Below are 17,230 nucleotides of genomic sequence, written 5' to 3' on the forward strand. Positions count from 1 at the left end.
TCATCCTCTTTCTTTTGTAAAAATATGCTATTGCCATCCCTTTTCCATACTGCTCCTTTCCAGAAGTTGATCTATTGAATCATGCATGGTGCTTGGGTCAATTCACCAGTAATTAAAAATATTAAGAGGAAGATGTGAAACCAGGCATGGTGGCACATGCTTTTAATCCTAGCACTCAGGAAGCAGAAGCAGATGGATTTCTGTGAGTTCAGATTGATTTTAGTGAGTTCAAGGTCAGCCTAGTTTGTATTTTGAGTTCCAGGCCAGCTGGATACATAGAGAGACTTTTGTCTCAACATAACAAAACAAAAAGCGAATAGCAGCAACAACAATACCCCCAAAAGAAAGAGGATATGAAGTAGGGAGAGAAGAGGTGATCCTTTTTGCTCTCTGCTGAAATCTCCATGAATAATCGCTACCAGTAATTGAAAAATAAAGAAAATAAAACTAAAACATTTTAAAGTAATAAAAGCTATACCTTCATTAATTTAATTTTATCATTTTTGACTTTCTCAGATTCATCTCTACTTATTAGAAAATGTTAGCTTAGATTTTCATTGGCATTAATTTTACTTAGCAAAAAATAATGCTTCCTGTAAAACAGCGACAACAAAAGCAAATGTTAGCTTAGGAAAATACGAAAATACAATACCTTCTAGAATGCTGTCTTTATATCCCACTGTTCTCATTCTTTCTTCCCTCTCTTTTGTCTTCATTTTCATACAACTATGTGTGGAGAAAAAGAAACACAAAGAAATAAACCTGTGTACCTAACATCATAGTTGGTTAAGGTTAGTGATAATTTATATCTTGGGATGAATTGTGTTAAACAAGGCAAACTTTCTTTTAATTTGAAATAATTCTAACCAATGCTGTAAGAGTTTTAGCTGAAGGGTTAGGAAGCAGAAGTGTAATACAGTGTTCTGGACTGCAAAGTCTGAGTCTTTGCCGTCTCAAGACACCGAGTACCTCGGAAGGTCCTGGTACCCTCAGGAGACATCTTCCGATTCTCACATTTGTTTATTTTATAGTACTAGAGCTCAAACACAGGCCTTTCACATGGCTGGAAAGTTCTTATCACCATGCTGCATTCACAGCCCGTGCTTATTTTTAAGTAAAGAACTATTGAATGCAAATGAAGAGTGTGGGAGAGGTAGAGATGTCTCAAAGAAAAAGTATTGACAATTTTGTTAAAGTCCTTAATGCTGCTTAGGATATTTTATTTTTTCCTTTGGCATATTCGCTTTCATCTTGCTATTTTAGAGTGACATTTTTAAAGTAATAAAAGTCATTTTAATTTCATTATCATAAGTATTTAATCAAACTCAGAATGTAAGTATTGCTCATGCAAATATAAATGCTGTGATTTCATATACTTATACCTTTAGAAAATGATACATGATATTGCTTAAAAGTAGGTAGTAAATATTCAGACATTTAAGAATTTTGGAGAGTTAAACCAAACTTCAAGGGAATTATTGATATTTAAATGTGATTTAGTTATTTATGTGCTTTAGTGATTGCCTTTCCTTCTCTTCCTTTATTTATGTTTTCTCAATGTGAGAATATGTTCAAATTGTATAAATTCAATATAGAGTATAAAATGCTTTCATATCCTTCCTGATGAGCAGAAATCACTAGTTTACTTATCTGTATTTTAATTTTAAAACTTACCAGCTGCAAATGAAGATGTATGCCTTGGAAGAAGAAAAGGTAGCTATTCATTTTAAGATATAGTTAAATGAATTTAGCATCACTATTCACAATAATAGAAATGGGTGTCAATAATGAAATAATGGAGAATGTTGGTTGATTAAAATCTTATAAGCAGGTCATCATGTTGCTTGACTTTATGATTTTCTGATTGAGAATATTCAGGCTCAACAGATGGGATGACTTTACATGGTAAAACTGGGACTAGAATTCAGGCTTCTTCAGCTCCCAAAGGAATTGTGCTTTTTTTCTGCCGGAGTGCTTCCTTCTATGGTCATTCCATGCTCTAGTGCAGTGGTTCTCAACTTGTGGGTCATGGCCTCTTTGGGGAGTCACATATCAGATATCCTGCATGTCAGATGTTTACACTGCGATTTACAACAGTAGCAAAATTACAGTAATGAAGTAGCAATGAAAACAATTTTATGGTTGGGGGTCACCACAACATGAGGATCTGTACTAAAGGATCACAGAATTAGTAAGGCTGAGAACCACCACTCTAGTGCCTTTCCAGTGTGAGTAACTGCTTTCAGTATAAACTCTTGAAATGATTTGTATCTGGTTGCCAGCTAATTTAGAGAAGAGACATGATTTCTAACAAGTCAAGAAACTTACCTCGCATATTTTCTAATGTTAACAATTAACATGGATTATGTTAAGTATGCCAATGGACATAGAATTTACAATATTAATTTATACACATACTCTTAAGCAAGAGACTTTTAAGGAAAATTCTTCCTTATCTTTATACTTGTAATATAGATGCACCTATGTCTTATTAATTAGAATATATTTGCCTCTCTGCATCTACAGTTTTGCATGCATGGTTTAACGACACTAATTAAAAATACTAATTAAGAAAAATTGCTTCTGTGCTGGATACATAGATTTTATTCACAACATCATTTCATAACCAGTGTCTTATGACAACTATTTATATATAATTTATATTACTTTAAGTATTATAACTAATCTGGTGATAATTTGAAGTATATAAGAGAATGTGTGTAGGTTATGTGCAAACACTATGAGCATCCTTAGATTTTGGTATTTATAGAGGAACTCTTAGACTCAGTTCCTTGTAAATTCTGAGAGATGATTGTATGTTCTATGTAAGAATTTAATAATTATATAGTGTCTATAAGTTTGCTTAAAAGTGTTCTTATAAATTGAGCTATAGTTAAAACATTTTATTTTATGATAATTATAATTATGTAAAGGTTATTGCAGTGTTTGATTTTTTTTTTTTTTTTTGGTTTTTCGAGACAGGGTTTCTCTGTAGCTTTGGAGCCTGTCCTGGAAGAGTGTTTGATGTTTAAAGGCTGTTATAAGTATACTTTGTCATGTAGATGTTTGTTTAAAGTCTGTGAAATATTAGGTTTAAAATACAGGTTTTGGTTCTTGAGTTCTATTTTCTCCTTTTATATTTATGCTAAAAATAAAATATTGGAGTGTGACCTTTTTTTTTCTTAAAGGGAAAATACAAACTTGCTAAAGAAATCAAAGAAAAAGAAATTGAAGGATTGAAAGAAACATTAAAAACACTGCAGGTAAAGTAACTTACAGTTTAAAAATCAATTTTCTATTAGCATGCGTCAGTGAAACACCATGCAGCATGGCTAACAAAGCTAATAATAGTTTTTATTACATTACAATTTATATAATACTTTTACTTGTGTACCATAATTTGAAATTTTAATTTTTGTTTGATAAATATTATAGTATAATGAATAGTATATACAGATATTAAGTAGAATACACATATACATATAGTATATGTATATTAAAGTAGCCTTCATTGTTTGTTACTGCAATATAGGTGACTTACTGTTTTATTGCTATGAAGAGAAAACATGATCAAGGCAGCTCTTATAAATGAAATAATTTAATTGGAGATTTGCTTACAGTTTTAGAAGTTAGTCCATTATTATCATGGTGTAGAGCATGGTAACACACAAGCAGACATGGTGTTAGAGAAGGAACTGGGAGTTCTGCATCCTCATACAAAGGCAGAGAGAGTGAGACTGTTTTGAAAAGCCCACTCCCAGTGACACACTTCCTCTAACAAAGCCACAACTACTTCAACAAGGCCACATCTCTTAATGGGTCTCAAATAGTGCCATCCCTAGTGACTAAGCATTTGAGTCTGCGAGGCCTATTCTTATTCAAACCACCATAGGTAAGTAGCTGTAGTTTTTAACATTACATGTATGAGAAAAACAAGTAAGGCTTATATGTTACAATTTATCTGTGGCCCTTAAAAGCTAATAAATATTCTAGTACTTGGGAGACAGAGAAAGGCAGATCTCTGAGTTAAAGGCCAGCCTACATAGTGAGTTTTAGGATAGCTGTGGCTACATAAGGGAGAGACCCTCTCTCAAAAAACAAAAACAAACAAAATTCTGGCTTTAACTGAATATTTGCTGCATGGTACAAGTATTACAACTCTGAAAGGAAAAGTAGTCGGAAGCCAGGCCATACCTACAACTCTGAAGAGAAGGGTATCCTGGATGTTTGTTCTGGAGGGGGATGGTTTCCCCACGGGAATGTAGTTCTCCAAGGGAGCTGTTACAGCTCAGCTCTCCTTGCCTCTGCTAGGGGAGTTTCCCCTCAGAAATGCCTGTTGTCTGTGCTCCAGTGAAAGTTGTTACTCTGCTTCACTCTGCTAAGGGGGATGCCCTCCTGCAGCAGAGATGTAGCAGCTTTCTTCTGTTCTGGCAAAAGTTGAAAAGTTATTACTTCTCTGCCCCACTCCAATTTGGGGAAAGAAGGTCTTCAACCAAAATTCATTCAAGAGGTGTATGGGAGGGAGAAATTCAGGACAGTGGCTGCCTCTGCCTCAGTGGAAGGAGGCAGCTCCCAACTGGACAGTACAGGCTTATATAGGGCTTCTTAGGAGCGGAGTTTTTCCAGGGTGAAGATTTTCTGGGTGGGAATTGGTCGGATTTCAATCCCAGAGTTTGGACAAATTTAGAGATTGACTGGATTTTGTTATCAATGATTGACTTGTTCGTCTGCTCAAGGATTGGTTGGTTTTCATGCTGAGGCAGAAGACCTCAGTTCAGGGGCAGAGTGTGTCTCCTTAACTCTGGTTTTAGGGCCAAAGTATGTTTCTTTAACTAGTTTTTGTTTCAAGTCAGGGTGTTTCTTTGGCCCTTTTACTCTACACATGTGAAGTCCTGATTTTCTGCAGAGTTAAAGACTGAGAAATGATAGCCTTTACCCTTAAATTGTTTAGTCTCATACTGGTAATTTATTCAGTACATGTGCACAGAAAGTCTGCTGTGTGCCAAACACTTTTCTTAGTGGGGTGGATACAGCGGTGAGCATAAAAGAGGAAAGATTTCTGCCTTGAGCCTACAAAACTAAAATTAAGTCAAAATGGAAATATTACTGCAGAAAATGTTTTTATGATTTCAAAGTATTACCATATAGATAGCATTGCTTACAGAGAACAAATAAGAAGATCAAATGTAAAATTGCTGCTGCTGATTCCTTGGGTTCAGTGTCACTGTGACATAAGGAGCACATACCTTTATCTGTGTAATTTTTTACAACAAGCTTATACCAATCAAACACTGAAGAAACAATATGAGATGTCTCAAAAACAGAACAAAGATTCTAGTATTAACTGAATAATTGCAACATGTGAATTCCTTATTTTCTGCAAATATAAAGGCTAAGAAATTATGGCTTTTGCCCTTAAATTGTTCTCAGTCTCATAGAAAATACAGAAGATATTTAGTTATAATTTGGAGTATCCCATTAAACAGCTGACTTGGGATATTAAAATCTGTCAATGTTAAGTAGTAGTGGCACACACCTGTAGTTTTGGCACTTAAAAGGCTGAGACAGGAGGTTTATGAGTTTGAGGTCATCTTGGGCTACATACATACCTTGTATCAAAACAGAAAAAAAATTCACTGTCATAAAAAAAGCAAAGGCAAAATACTTTTGCTTAGAGAGAAAAACTATATGCAATACATAGTCCTTGATTGGATCCTGCACCAAGGAAAGACATGTCCATACAAAGAATAGGGTTTCAGAGAGGAGATCTGGATAGAACTATTTGTTAGACTCTAAAAATTATTGTTACTATTTCTCTGGGTGTAATTGGTATTGGGGTTGTATAGAACAAAATCTTTGTTCTTAGAAAATGCTTAAAATATTAGGGGTGAAGTTTTTTGATTGAAAAATATAAAACATTGCTCAGAGAAATAAAAGGTGAGATATGACATGATTATTGAGTATGAGTCAGTAATTTTAAGACTTTGTTTTTGTTCTTCTGTGGACTACTTTTTTCTTGCCTGTATTTCTTTATCATCTCTGGAAATTTTAACTAAAAGTTAGTTCATTTTTTTTTTTTTTGAGACAGGGTTTCTCCATAGCTTTTGGTTCCTGTCCTGGAACTAGCTCTTGTAGACCAGGCTGGCCTCGAACTCACAGAGATCCGCCAGCCTCTGCCTCCCAAGTGCTGGGATTAAAGGTGTGCGCCACCACCGCCCGGCTTCATTTTTCTTTTTAATTAGTAAATTTTGTGTTCACCAAGTCTTCTTATCAGGAATTCATTGACTGTCTTGTTTAAACCTGCAACAGAGTCTCTGTTCAGAGGACCTAGACTCCAGCTGTGGCCACCACATAAAAGATTTTTATAGAAGAAAAATAATGTTAATTAAGTCTGTTAAAAAAAAAAGAAAATAGAAATCACTAACACTGTGACTATTATAAAAACACCCTTTCTAATTTGTGGGTTTTTTTTAAAGATTTATTTATTATGTATACAGTGTTCTGCCTTGCATGCCAGAAGAGGGCACCAGATCTCATTATGGATGGTTGTGAGCCATCATGTGGTTGCTGGGAACTGAACTTAGGGCCTCTGGAAGAGCATCCAGTGCTCTTAACCACTGAGCCATCTCTCCTGCCCTAATTTGTGTTTTCTTACTTTTATTTTAGGCCCAATTTAAGTTTGAGTAAGTGTTGAAAAATTAATACATTTTTCTTACTAAAATATTTTCAAAAGGAGTAATTTATTCTTTTTAGATTGTTTCAGTTGATGTCATGTATACAGCATCTAATTATTTGAATCATAAGTATTTTGAAAGCAAAATAAATTCCTTCATATGGCTGACCCTTGAATAGGTATAAGGACATGCTTTGTCTTGCTGGTGACATAATACATGTCACATACTACACAGTATCTGATCTGTCAAATAACGCTTGAACAGATAAACAGTGAAGGGTCACTGTGAGTCCCATCTCCCCCACCTCAACTTGAAGAAGCTCAGGTAAAGCTCCTGTTCAGATACAGATCTGACACAAACCCACCTGACAAAGACCTTTTAACACAGAGCCCCTCCCCTGCCTCCTCTACTTCCTGGTTTTCTTCCTTTAATAATGTAATACTTTACCAGGTGCTGGCAATAATTGGATAGCAACTTTCATCGTGGAACTCATAGTCAAGGGCTTCTAATCACCTAATTCCAAAACAAATAGAAATAGAAAACCATACACCCCCAAAAAGAAAGAAACAGAGAAAATATTTTTGTTGTGATAGATTATTTGAATTTTTCCTTTCTGTATAATCATGGTACCCAGTTGATTTCAAATGAGAGACTTTCCTTAACAAAACAGTATGTCTAAATGGCTAGATAACTTTGCTGATGTTTTTGTGGATTAATGGCTTATTGTATAATGTGGCAAGACACACTTTTCTTGAACTTCAGGTTTCTTTTAAGTAAAATGAAGAAGTTGAACCATATTATTATTTCCCAACAAGATCACTTCTATAGAGTAATAAAGTATGTCCACTATCTACTTGGTATAAAAGGAGTGAACCCGAAGAGTCAGTTTTATTGAATGTCCAGAAGCATGAAGAGGAAGATGGGTAGAATGTGATTAAACTGGGTAGGGACTATGGCGATAGATGACCTCTATAGCTCTCTCTCATTATTTTCTCACTAACTTCATACTGTTCTTATAGACTATAGAATACTAATGACTCTTGCAGATCTGAAGGCATATTTAGTAATTTGCTCTTTTTACTATTGAAGTTTAATGGTCTTAAGTCTCATCCAATCACTCTGATGAAAGAGAACAGAATTCTTGAAGCTGTGACTATGTGTATGTTTTGATCCATGAATAGGTCTTAGACATTTGAATGATGTTTTCATCAGGAGGACAGAGGACATGTAACACAAAAGGTCTTGGAGTAAATGATAAATGATACTGGAACAACTTGGCATTGTGAAAAACTGACTCTAAACACAGACATACAGTTGACACAAAATGACAAAATGGATCAGAGACCAAAACTATAGCAATTCTAGAACACATTGTAGGAAAAAAATCTAGGAGGGTTTGGCATTGGCTTTTGAGGCATGAGACCAAAGGAATGATCCATGCAGTGACTGGTAAACTGGGCTTCATGGAAATGAAAAGTTTCTGCTTTTCAAAAAGATTTTCAACATAGTGAAAGACAAGCTCCAGATGAGAAGACAGTACTCACAGAAGGCTCTCCTGATGCAGACTGCTCTCCATCACATTAAGTTTTCTCTTAAACCTAGTAAGAGAAAAACAAACAACTCAAATGAAAGATATGCTGTAGGTCTAACACAAACCTTACCAAAGATACACAGACAGATGACATGTGCTCATATAAAAAGATGTTCCACATCATATGCTATGAAGGAATTGCAAAGTAAAGTGTCAAATATAACACTGTGCTTTAAAATTGAAATAACCAAAATCTAGATCACAGAAAAGCTGTGGAGACAATTTGGCTGTTTCTTGCAAAATTCAACATTCTTTGTTAAAAAGCAGAGGAAAAGAGTAAAAAAGAGACTGAAGCATGTTAATAGTGGAAACACCGTGTGTGGTGCTGTAGTGCTGGGCACATATCATTACCCACTTGTCCAGACACATAGACTGTTCATGAGTGAACCCTGTTGTAATCTGTGGACTTTGAGTGATAATGTGTCATTGTAGGCTCACTAATTGTAACAGGCACATAATTTGTGTGTGGGAGGGAAGGAGGGAAAGAGGTGTTAATAGTCAGGGAGGTTGCTCTTGTGTGAGGAGAGCAGGGAGTCTATGGGATATTTGTACTTTTCTCTAAGTTTTGCTATGAAACTGCATATATGTTTTTAAAATCTTGAAAAAGAGACCTACAGTTCTCTAAGTGGAGTCAGAATAATTCTTATCACCCAAATTTTTACCATCCTTCTAATTTTATATAATTCAAGGTATATATTTTTGTGATGTGAAATTAATACTTTTGACCTTTTAAACTATGATGACTTCAAGTTTCACCTTCCCCAATAATCTTCATCTTTTCTCCTTTCCATTTTCGTAGAAGATACATTTTGCATCTTCTCAGTGTGCCTTACGTGTCTTTGTACTCTCACACTCTTTCTTTATCTCTGTGAGCTTGCTATGTTTTATGTTGTTTCTCTACATTTATCTTCTAGTTCACTCATTTTTCAACTATGTTTTATTTGTCATATAACTTGTCCATTAAGTTTTTTATTTTATAACTGCATTTCTGTTTTATGGAAGTTCAATTTGGTACACTTTCAAATCTGTCTTTTTTATAGTGTCTTATACTTTTCTCATGCTTTTTACTTTGTCTTTTACGTCTTTAATCATATAAAATAATTTTATATCGTTGAGATTTTTATCTCTTATCTCTAATTATTGATGGTCAAGTCTTCCTGTTTGCAGTGTCTGCCTGCTGAGTTTCCCCTTGGAGGTCTTTGTGTTTGATGTGGTTCATAAATTTTAACTTGCTAGCCCCTCTTCACAGGAAGTATATTTTCTGCTGAAACTATGTCATGTAACTTTTCTACAGAACTCATTTAGGATACTTCCTTTTTTTCCCTGAATCTCAATATGTTAGTGATCATCGGATGTGTACACATGCAGGGAATGCTTTATAATACATGTTTAGGGTTTTAGTTTTTCATGGAATAACTTTTAATTTTGAACAAGTTTTAGTTAAAAACAAAGTTTTTTGTGTTGGTATATTGAATGTCTTTGCAATTAGGAACTGCTCACTGACAATATTTATTGCATATACTACTGGGCTACATAAGGATATTTTTCATACAAATATACATGTACTAGCCCATCTTACGCATACCTCCCTCCCCTGTTATTCATTCTTGTTCTCCTAGTTCCACATCTACTTTCATGTCATATATACACATATTTTATATAAATATAAAACCAATGAACCACAAATGAGAGAAAATGTATATTTGTTTTTCTGAGAGTTATTTTAGTTTACTTAATATGATCATCTCTAATTGTGCCTATTTTCCTGTAAACCACATAATTTATTTTTTATTTTTAGCTAAAAATTCCATTTTTATTATATACCATATTTATTTACCCAGCCCTCTGTTAGTGGATACCTGGATTCATTCCATACTTAGCTGTTATGGGATTGCTGCAGTAAACATTGGTGCACAAGCATCTCTGTCATATGTTGATGTGCTGGGCCCTATGGGAGATGCTGACTTCCATAGTATCTGGGCCAGTCTGCATTCACATCAATAGCGTGTGAACGTTCCTATTTGTGTACATCCTTGGGAACTTTTTTATTTTTTGAGAGAGGGTCTCATTGTGTAACTCTGACTAGGTTGGAACTTGCTATGTAGACCAGGTGGTGGTCTTGAACTCACAGAGATCTGTTTCCCCTTGTCTTCTGAGTGTTTGGATTAAAGGTGTACATCACCAAGCTTGGAATTACTTGTTTTCTGATTGATTGTCATTCTGACTGGGTGGGATGATATACACTTAATTTGTGTTTTCTGATAACTAGCAAGAGTGGACATTTTTTAATATTTGTACTTCATCTTTTGATAACTTTTGTTAATTTTATTAGCACATTTATTGAGTGGGTTATTTGATTTTTTTGCTATTTAGTTTTTTTAATTCTTTTTATAGACTAGATATTAATCTCAAAGATTTTCTCTCATTCTGTAGGTTGTCTCTTAATTCAGTTAATTGTTTCCTTTGCTGTGGAGAAACGTTTTAGTTTTATGAGGTCCTATCTGTCAGTGAGTAGAGTTGAAGACTGGTTTTATGTTTTCATAGGTACTGTGTTTAGGCAGTTGCATCCTGGTATTCCAGTCTGGGCTAAGGATTTAAATGTGCTAATTATCCAGGTGAAAGTGGACCGCTTTATAGATACATGAGTAATTTTCAATCTTTTATTTGCCACATTTTATTTATATAGTATTTATTATATTTATACTTAGTTTGGGTTTCAACTATATTCAGAAACAGATACGTATACTTTTGATTAAAATATATATTATCTTTTTATGATAACTTAAAAATTTTTACTTCCTTGATAGTTTAATACATATATAATGAGTTTTAAACATTATGCAGTTTTAGTATAATTTACACAGTTCTCAAGCAGTAACTTTGCAGATGACAACATCATGTCATAATGTCATACAAAATAAATGTATGTTTCCACTATTTATTTAAGTGACTGACTGGTTTCAATAAAATATGTTCCCAGCCTTGTCTCTGTTCACTCCTTGAACTAACTTAAACCAGAGCAATTATTTATAACAGCAATCAGCACATTTGCTTGGAGCTCCCTAATGAATTTGCAAAAATCTAACTTCTACCACAAATTACAAGGTTAACAATGATTGCATTCTGCCATTTCTGAAGTCATTTTTGTTTATTTTTCCCATTTACTTCCTTCTTTCCACATGAGCATTCTAGTTCATTGAAACAAAGATACAAAATAAGGTTATTGACTGTGTTAAGGGCTGTGAACTTGTTGAAATTTTCTTCCTTCTTTCTTAAGACTTTAACCACAAGTTGCTGACTCAGGAGGGTCTTTACCGACCATGCAATGAAATTACATTTCCTGATTGTTTTTCTTTAACTCTTACCATGTAGTTTAACTTAAGTACATTGCTTATGGCTTATCTTCCTCAGAATAAAAGTGGGCAAGCATTTCCTGGGTCCACTGTTGTTACCCCCAGTACCTGTATTTATGGACTTTGCTTACAGGGTCCAAGCACTCAGTATTTACTGAAGAAGTGACATACACATAACTATTCTGTTGAGATTATGGCAGCTAGCTAAGGCATTTGTTTCATAGTGAATGTGAAACAGTTATTTTATTTTTCTTAAAGTTTAACAAGTCAAAGTTATTGAAGAAAATGAGAATTCATACATGGCTGGTTAGAGTTTAGCCTGGTCAGCTATTCTGGAGGACTAAGTGACAATTTTCAAAAACAAAAATGTATCCAGTGTGAGCTGGCCTGCAAGAAAAATATGAAAAAGCAGAGCAACATTCTGTTAAGGGAATGCCCAGAGATGAAGGGCTTCTGTCTCTGTCTGAAAGCAGAGAACCAGAATGACCATCCTCTACTAGCCCCGGGGATCTGGAGATCTTGCAGCAGAAGCAAATGAGAAAGACATGGGACCCGAGCAGTTCTGAGCCCTTCACCTGTGTGCTGGCACCAGGTTCACCACACACCTGCTTTGTTCTGTAGTGATCACAGGTGGCAGCACTGATGGCATTCCTTTTGCCCCTAGTCGGCAGCTTGCTTCCCCTCAGGTAGCTTCTCTTTCTCTGGACCACTCCTGAGAGTGAGAAGCTGTACTCCTTCCTTCCTATTCCAAAGTATTAAAAGTAACTTTGTAATTTTTTTTTTAAAAAGAACAAACCTTAGAAATTCTACTTTTTGAAATTTGTTCTGCTGAAATGACTAACTACAAAATTCAAATATAAGCACATTTCAGAATAATTCACATTGTTAAAAAGCTGAAAACTAGGTAAGCCTATAAACATGAGAGGGATTAGGTAAATTGGTGAAGTTAAACATTGGGCTACTATGTTTTATATAGCCATTGCAAATTCTAAGAGTCCTACAGACTGGGACATCTTTTGTGGTCATATCCCTCTAGCTCTCCTTTAAAGTTCAATTCACTAAAGCCAGAAGCACTAAAGTAGTCAGTAGTGAGATTTTTTTTTTACTTAAAATAATTTTTATTCCTATGTTTATTTCTTCTTTAATATGTCCTTCAACAAACACTAGTGTGAAGTATCAAACTCTACCAGATGCAGTTTCTTGAAGTTACCATTCTTTAACATGGTATAGTTCCTACCATTCACTCTCTGTCTACTATTACCGGACCAGAAATACACTCTTATGGCCAGGGATCTGTCTTATTCAAGCAGTATCCCAGGAACAGATGTAGTGATAGTGTTCCTGTAAATATATTGTGAACAAAGGCAATAGATGTGTTTTTAAAGACAGGATCTCAACTATGTAACCCCTTCCTTCCAAGTACTAGGATTATAGGCACAAGACACTGTACTGCCTTGAATATACTAGTGTTGTAAGGAAGAGAGTTACTATAAAAATTTGAAAAAAATTCACTAAAAGTTGTAATAGATAAATGCCACATTTGGTAGCATGCAGTTTTGATGTCAGAAGAAATTTAAAGTAAAGAATTCTAATAGATTTTCCTTCTCTTTTCAAGGTTTCTCAATATTCTTTACAGAAGAAAGTGAGTGAAATGGTAAGAAAATTGCATAATATATTTTTTTACCACTGGATTAGAACACAAGATCCATAGTAATACTGTAATATAACTGTGACTTTTAGTAAAAAATATTCTAGAAAATTGATACTGCGTATTTTTACAGTTTAAAGACCTGCCACAATTTCAAAGTCATTATAACATAGATCAATTTTGCAAATTTATTTGTAGATTTTTTTTTTGAGACAGGGTTTCTCTGTGTAGCTGTGGTGCCTGTCCTGGGACTAATTCTTGTAGACCAGGCTGGCCTCAAACTCACAGAGATCTGCCTGCCTCTGTCTCCAGAGTGCTGGGATTAAAGGTGTGCACCACCACTGCCCGGCCAGATTTCTTAATGCTTGTATATTACAAATAAATAAAATACGTGGCAATGTTCATCCTTTGTTGTTGTACATTCATGATAATTTATGGTATGGTACTTGTTATTGTTCAGGTAAGTATTTGCTTTTTATTTCTATGCATATAAAATTAATATTTACTTTATAGAATAACATTTCATAAAATACTTATTTTTTAATACTCTCCCTCATATTTAAGGAAGAGATTTTTGTTGCTGTTGTTATTGAGTTTTTTTTGTGGTTTTAATTAGACAGAATTCTCACTATATCTACTTAAATCTTCAGAAGGCTTCTTGAGTGGGCTTATGCTATTACAATCTCATTCTTTGGAATAAACTGTAAAGCAAGTAAAATTAATTTTTGGCTATATTTTGGCTATCACATAGATAAGAAATAGAGACTGTTGCTGTAACATTGAATACCATTTTAAATATTTTGCTTCTTGAAATTATTTGAGGTGTTAAAAATAATAGGAAGATTGTTAGGCTTGATTGAATAGATGGAGAGAATAAAGATGATATTGTCAGACTATTTTAAACTGTGATTTTAATTAAGAAGCTGAAAAAACTATATTCCACTTTAGCTGTAAGTACCATGACATTTGTGCTGAAAGTCATCCTCAACGCTACAGTGGTTTTACACAAAATATAGAGAAATTGAATAACGTGCCCTTTGATCTGGTAGATAAGGCTACAGTGAAGGATCAAAGGCCACATAAAATGTATTTTACTTTATTCCAGTTTAAAATTTCATTGAACAAATACTCATAATCTTTTTTAAAAAAACCCACAGAAATATCTCCAAGTTTTTTTGCTAGTATATGAATGATAAACTATATTTTTTCCTGACAATTGAAAGCATTACATCAGTTTTCTTTAAAATTATCTTATATATTGATATATTGATATTTTTTGCCCATTCATGGGCAATATTCTTATATAAAAGTTAAAAACCATATTTTTAAACAATATATATGCCATATAATTTTTAATTTATTATTCTATTCTTATATAATTCTCATGACACTTTCTTTATTCAATGTTATTCTTATTTTATGAAAGTAGAACATTATCTTCTATACTATTTAGCAATATGGCAAATAGTCAGGAAACAGGATAGACATTCTAATATTGTCCAGACAGAACTTGTAGAACAGCAGAGTATCCTAAAATGAATAACTTAAAAATAGTATTGAGAAATTTTAAAGATGTCCATGACTCCATTGAGGTGAACATTTAACTCCTAACAAATGCCAGTCTACAGGGAGTTCACGAAACTGTCTTCCCTGTAAAGGTGGATTGTAAAGGTGGAGATATGCCCCTACAGAAACTAACACATCACAGATCAAAATACTTTTCTGTCTATCTCACCTTGGAAAAGTCATGATCATTACCAATAATAATGCAACAAAATACATTGAAAAGTAAATTTGGAACATCAAATTAGCCATTACTACAACTTGATCACTGAGGAAAATCCTATTGTATATAGTGAACCAAGCAGCCAATAGTGTACTTAGTTAAAGTTACAGATGACCATTATGACTGTACACTACTGTCTGCTTAATGTAGTAAAGCCTTGTCCAGTGCCCTTTAAGTCATGTTTGGCTTCTCTTTGTATATTACTTTCCTTTAAGGAAAGAAAAGAAGAAAGATGTCTTCTTTCAAAATTTCAAAATTTCAGTGTTAAAAGTTTTGATAAAATTCAGAGTGACAGTACGTTTTCTTTCACAATAAAATGTCTCAGTTTATATCGTTGATCTGTATATATTTGTGTCTGTGCACAGTGTTCATGCCTTGTGCCCACAGGTTCAAATGTCAATATATGGCCCAGAGAACTAAAGGTGTCCATGGAATTTATAAGTCTTAATAGTATTTATTTATAATGACCAGTGAATAGTCTGGAGTATCTGAAAAGCAGAATTTTATCATGCAAATCAATGAAATTTCTTTTCCTTGGATTTCACTTTGGCATCAGGCCAAGGATTTTTGGACTAAGTATATTACAGTTTAATATATATGGAGTTCTATGGATAAGGCGTGCCTGTGAAAGGAATCTCCAGACTTCGTTGTATTTTTCACTAACAAGTTTATTAACTTTTATAGATTTTGACTGCCTACTTACTGCTTTTTAGCTAAAAGGCTAAGGAGACTGTTGTGGAATCATAAATTAATATGTAATAGTGTACTCTTAAAGACTACATTAGTATGGATTGAAAGTGAAAATGTCCTTGACTTGAAAATGTTCCATTAGATTCCAGTTAAACTGGGTTATATTTTTGCATATCTGGTAAGAATTAGTGTAATTCTCTTGTGAGAAATTAATGGTATTTAAATATGGTTCATTATTTTCTGTTGCTTAGTGATTGATAATAGTAGTGACCTAAGTGGATATAAATTTGTATTAATTTGTAGTATTAATCCTTCTCAGTAGGATTCAAATTTTACCAATTATGTCTCCAATTTTAGTATGTTTTTTATGATGTTATATTGTCTTTCTGCCATTGCAAAGTATTGTTCTTGGTCCCTATCATTCCATTTTTTATTACATTCCTGCTTCGTGTGTGAGGATGGGGTGTGGTGGAGCATGTGCTCACTTGGGTCAGAGGAGAACTTGTGAGGCTGGTTCTCTCTTCCCACCATGTGGTTCCCAGGGCCTGGACTCACTTCATCGGGCTTTGTGGCAAGTGCCTTTGCCTATTGAGTTATCTGTCTGACTCCTTGTCATTTGATTTTGAAAATTATGTATCATCATTGTATCTTTATACATACATGTAACATGACTTGCTTATGAAAATCAGTGGGCAACTATCAGAAGTTGTTGTAAATGTATGTATATGTTTTTTATATATAACTTCAAAATTTTTCTTGAAAATAGGAACAAAAGGCCCATTTACACCATCTAGCTAAAGAAGATTATCACAAGCAACTGAATGAAATTGAAAAATACTATGTTAAAATAACAAATCAGTTTGGATTGGTGAGAGAAAATCATGTAAAGTTAGAACAAAATGGTAGGTTGATATTTTATCTAAGTTTGTATATTCAGTAGGGAATATTTAGTGGGCTTCCTTATTATTAGTAAATTGAACTTACCTGATACTAGTAATAGCAAATGGCAGTTTAATGGAAATTAAATTAAGTTAGAATTATACATTGCATTAGTACTGTTTTATTTATATAATCTGTTTCTGATATTGTTTATGTTACAGTACAAGAAGCAATACAGTTAAACAAAAGACTTTCCACCTTAAATGAAAAACAAGAATCTGAAATAGACAGTTTAAAGAAGGTACGATTGATGTATTAAGCAAAAAAAAAAAACAACCCTATAGTCTAAAATAATTGGTCTTATAAGATATTATAGAATATTGCAAGAAAACAGTTGAGTAATTTTTTTGATAGAAGTTAGCAAAATATAAGTTCATAAGTATTAGGTATGATTATAGCAAATATAATGCATGTTTTTCCATCTATTAAAAATATTATTTTTTCAATTTATCATCAGAGGTATGGCCTGTAATTCTTAGGGAAATAGGAATAGCCTGTAAAAATATTTACTGTGTCAGCTAGATAGTTTGTTCCCTCCCTCCCTCAGGA

General features: G+C 33.8%; 1 protein-coding gene across 1 annotated transcript in view; it reads left to right on the plus strand.

Annotated features, from left to right (window-relative positions):
* Ccdc73 (coiled-coil domain containing 73) overlaps positions 1-17,230 on the plus strand; it is a 126,863-nt gene that overhangs the window by 24,253 nt on the left and 85,380 nt on the right. The window contains exons 4-8 of the mRNA XM_005364019.3: positions 1,678-1,713; positions 3,189-3,263; positions 13,234-13,272; positions 16,509-16,644; positions 16,843-16,922. Coding sequence (XP_005364076.1) covers positions 1,678-1,713; positions 3,189-3,263; positions 13,234-13,272; positions 16,509-16,644; positions 16,843-16,922 — 366 coding nt within the window. The remainder of the gene's footprint in view (positions 1-1,677; positions 1,714-3,188; positions 3,264-13,233; positions 13,273-16,508; positions 16,645-16,842; positions 16,923-17,230) is intronic.

This window comes from Microtus ochrogaster (genome assembly GCF_000317375.1).
Source record: "Microtus ochrogaster isolate Prairie Vole_2 chromosome 14 unlocalized genomic scaffold, MicOch1.0 chr14_random_1, whole genome shotgun sequence".
Lineage (NCBI taxonomy): Eukaryota > Metazoa > Chordata > Mammalia > Rodentia > Cricetidae > Microtus > Microtus ochrogaster.